The 3,011-nt window shown below is 57.3% G+C and overlaps 1 protein-coding gene across 1 annotated transcript; it reads left to right on the top strand.

Moving 5' to 3' along the window:
- Window positions 1-663: 663 nt before the first annotated feature.
- LOC123040589 (NAC domain-containing protein 92) lies at window positions 664-2,390 on the top strand. The gene is made up of 3 exons (XM_044463388.1): window positions 664-955; window positions 1,040-1,326; window positions 1,497-2,390. Exons 1-3 carry the CDS (start codon window positions 760-762, stop codon window positions 2,067-2,069), a joined length of 1,056 nt encoding a protein of 351 aa, XP_044319323.1. The 5' UTR covers window positions 664-759; the 3' UTR covers window positions 2,070-2,390.
- The last annotated feature ends 621 nt before the right edge of the window (window positions 2,391-3,011 follow it).

Here is a 3,011-nt window from a genome sequence, read left to right on the forward strand (position 1 = left end):
TCCGTCTCTGTCCGCCCCATGTCCGCCTAGGCGGACAGATGACCCAAACGGACGACAAACGGACAAAATCCGTGTCCTTTTGGGTCTTTGCATTGGAGTTGCTCTTAGGCACTGCATAAAAATAGGGCATTTCACGTGCCATTTTGTGCGTTGTTCAGTACCCTTGGTGATTACACAGTGCTTATCCACTTATCATTAGCAGGTTAACACTTGGTGATTACACAGTGCTTATCCAGAAGTAGTGTCATTAGCAACCAAGGATTAAAAATTTAAAATCGCGGGAGCAAGAATTTAGCGGCAGGAAATGCTTCATCTCTGACGATTTCAGCGTTTTCTCCCGTGATTCACAATATCACTCAAATTGCGGGGCAGTTTCCGAACGGAGATAGCGCCGTGAATTGCGTCGGTTTCATCCGTGATTTAAAATGTTAGCTACCTATTTTTATTTATTTTTCGGGATATGTAGCAACCTATTAACACTTGAGGATTGCAGTTGTTATCCAGGATGTTCTCATGAGCGATTCATTCAGACATGCTTAGCCGCTTGGTAGCAGCATTAATTTACTGCCTTGGAATTACTACTAAAGCAATTAATTAATAGCCATCTGACGCTATATAAGCTCACCCCGCCCGATCTTCCAAACCCCAAACCGTTCAGACGAAATCACCTCTAACATCTCGATCTACCTCTTCCTCCTCCTCAGCTCTCGTTCCATCAGGTTCTTCCACAGCGTAGCAAGGCAATCTAGTAGATCCTCCATGTCGGACGTGACGGCGGTGATGGATCTGGAGGTGGAGGAGCCGCAGCTGGCGCTTCCACCGGGGTTCCGGTTCCACCCCACCGACGAGGAGGTGGTCACCCACTACCTCACCCGCAAGGTCCTCCGCGAATCCTTCTCCTGCCAAGTGATCACCGACGTCGACCTCAACAAGAACGAGCCGTGGGAGCTCCCGGGTGAGTGCAGCACCACTCCTCGATAAGAGCGTTCTCTTACATGATTTGCAGCGCGCTCATGGCCGGCATCTTCGTTTTTTGCAGGCCTCGCGAAGATGGGCGAGAAGGAGTGGTTCTTCTTCGTGCACAAGGGTCGGAAGTACCCGACGGGGACGCGCACCAACCGGGCGACGAAGAAGGGGTACTGGAAGGCGACGGGGAAGGACAAGGAGATCTTCCGCGGCAAGGGCCGGGACGCCGTCCTCGTCGGCATGAAGAAGACGCTCGTCTTCTACACCGGCCGCGCCCCCAGCGGCGGGAAGACGCCGTGGGTGATGCACGAGTACCGCCTCGAGGGCGAGCTGCCCCATCGCCTTCCCCGCACCGCCAAGGTACGGCAAGATTCGATTATCCCCGTCGCCCTGTCGATCGGTCGAGCCGCCGGAGCATCCGGAGATGCTGCTGGACTGGACCACGCGCTCACATGTGGCGCTCGCGATTTGTTTCTTGTTTCTTATTCTTCTCGTGTTGCTTTCTCAACTTGCCTGTTGCGTGCGTGCAGGACGATTGGGCTGTTTGCCGGGTGTTCAACAAAGACTTGGCGGCGAGGAATGCGCCCCAGATGGCGCCGGCGGCCGACGGTGGCATGGAGGACCCGCTCGCCTTCCTCGATGACTTGCTCATCGACACCGACCTGTTCGACGACGCGGACCTGCCGATGCTCATGGACTCTCCGTCTGGCGCTGACGACTTCGCCGGCGCTTCGAGCTCCACCTGCAGCGCGGCCCTGCCGCTTGAGCCGGACGCGGAGCTACCGGTGCTGCATCCGCAGCAGCAGCAGAGCCCCAACTACTTCTTCATGCCGGCGACGGCCAACGGCAATCTTGGCGGCGCCGAGTACTCACCCTACCAGGCTATGGGGGACCAGCAGGCCGCGATCCGCAGGTACTGCAAGCCGAAGGCGGAGGTAGCGTCTTCGTCGGCGCTGCTGAGCCCTTCGCTGGGCTTGGACACGGCGGCGCTTGCCGGCGCGGAGACCTCCTTCCTGATGCCGTCATCGCGGTCGTACCTCGATCTGGAGGAGCTGTTCCGGGGCGAGCCTCTCATGGACTACTCCAACATGTGGAAGATCTGATGTGGAAGATCTGGAGCGTCTCAGTTTGCTGGTAGCTATAGATGGGTATTTGGTTGATGCTAGCTCTTCGACTGATTAGTTGCTTCATTAACTTTCGATTAAGGATTGAGTTAATTAGGCGGTGGTGATTCGAGGAGGATCGTCGTGTGTTTGTTGTTGCGTCCAAGGCATAGTGCTGGCCTGTGACGGAGGGAGTGCTGATTAATCTTAGGGTATGATATCAAACTACTAGGAGGTATCTGTAGTTTGTACATAGTTACCTGATTGCTATCATACAGTTTAGCGAGTAGGGGGATGAACCCTATCGAGTTGGTTGATAAATTTGATTGTGTGATGATCGATCTAAATTATTCCCGTTGTAAATGTTCTATTTATTCGATTGTTAATCGTACATGCCATAGTTGATCCGCGTGCGGCTCGGGAGGGCTCAGCCGCCGTCACCACCGCCTAGCAACCCTCGAGCGCCCTTCTCCCCCTCCGCCGCTGCCGATGGTCGGCGCCGGGCAAAGCCCGTGCGTGCGACGGCGATGGCGGAGGGTCTCTCCTCCCTCTCCCGGATCCACGGCGGCGCGGGCGTCCTGATTCGCGGGGTGCGGCCCTCCCGAAGGCGTGGCGGATCCCAGAGGCGGCGGTCTCGCGGTGGTGCACGGGCGCCCAGATCCATTGGTGTGGGACTCCCGGCAGCGTGTGGGGTCCCGGCGGCGGCGGGATCGGTCGACGGCGGGCTTCAGCGATGGCGTCGGATGCGCGGTGCCGAATCTCGTCGCTTGTGACGGATCTCGCCACTCCGTCCATCTTGGAGGAACCTAGACCTGGGGCCGCGGCCTCGTTAGGCATGGCGATGGCGTCCTCGGCTGGCGACATTCGCGGGGGTTGGATGGACGGCATCTTGACCGCGTGGGCGGTGCGTTGCCGGTGGATCTCCTCCATGCTGCAGGCCTT

Source organism: Triticum aestivum, chromosome 2B, assembly GCF_018294505.1.
Source record: "Triticum aestivum cultivar Chinese Spring chromosome 2B, IWGSC CS RefSeq v2.1, whole genome shotgun sequence".
Classification (NCBI taxonomy): Eukaryota; Viridiplantae; Streptophyta; class Magnoliopsida; order Poales; family Poaceae; genus Triticum; species Triticum aestivum.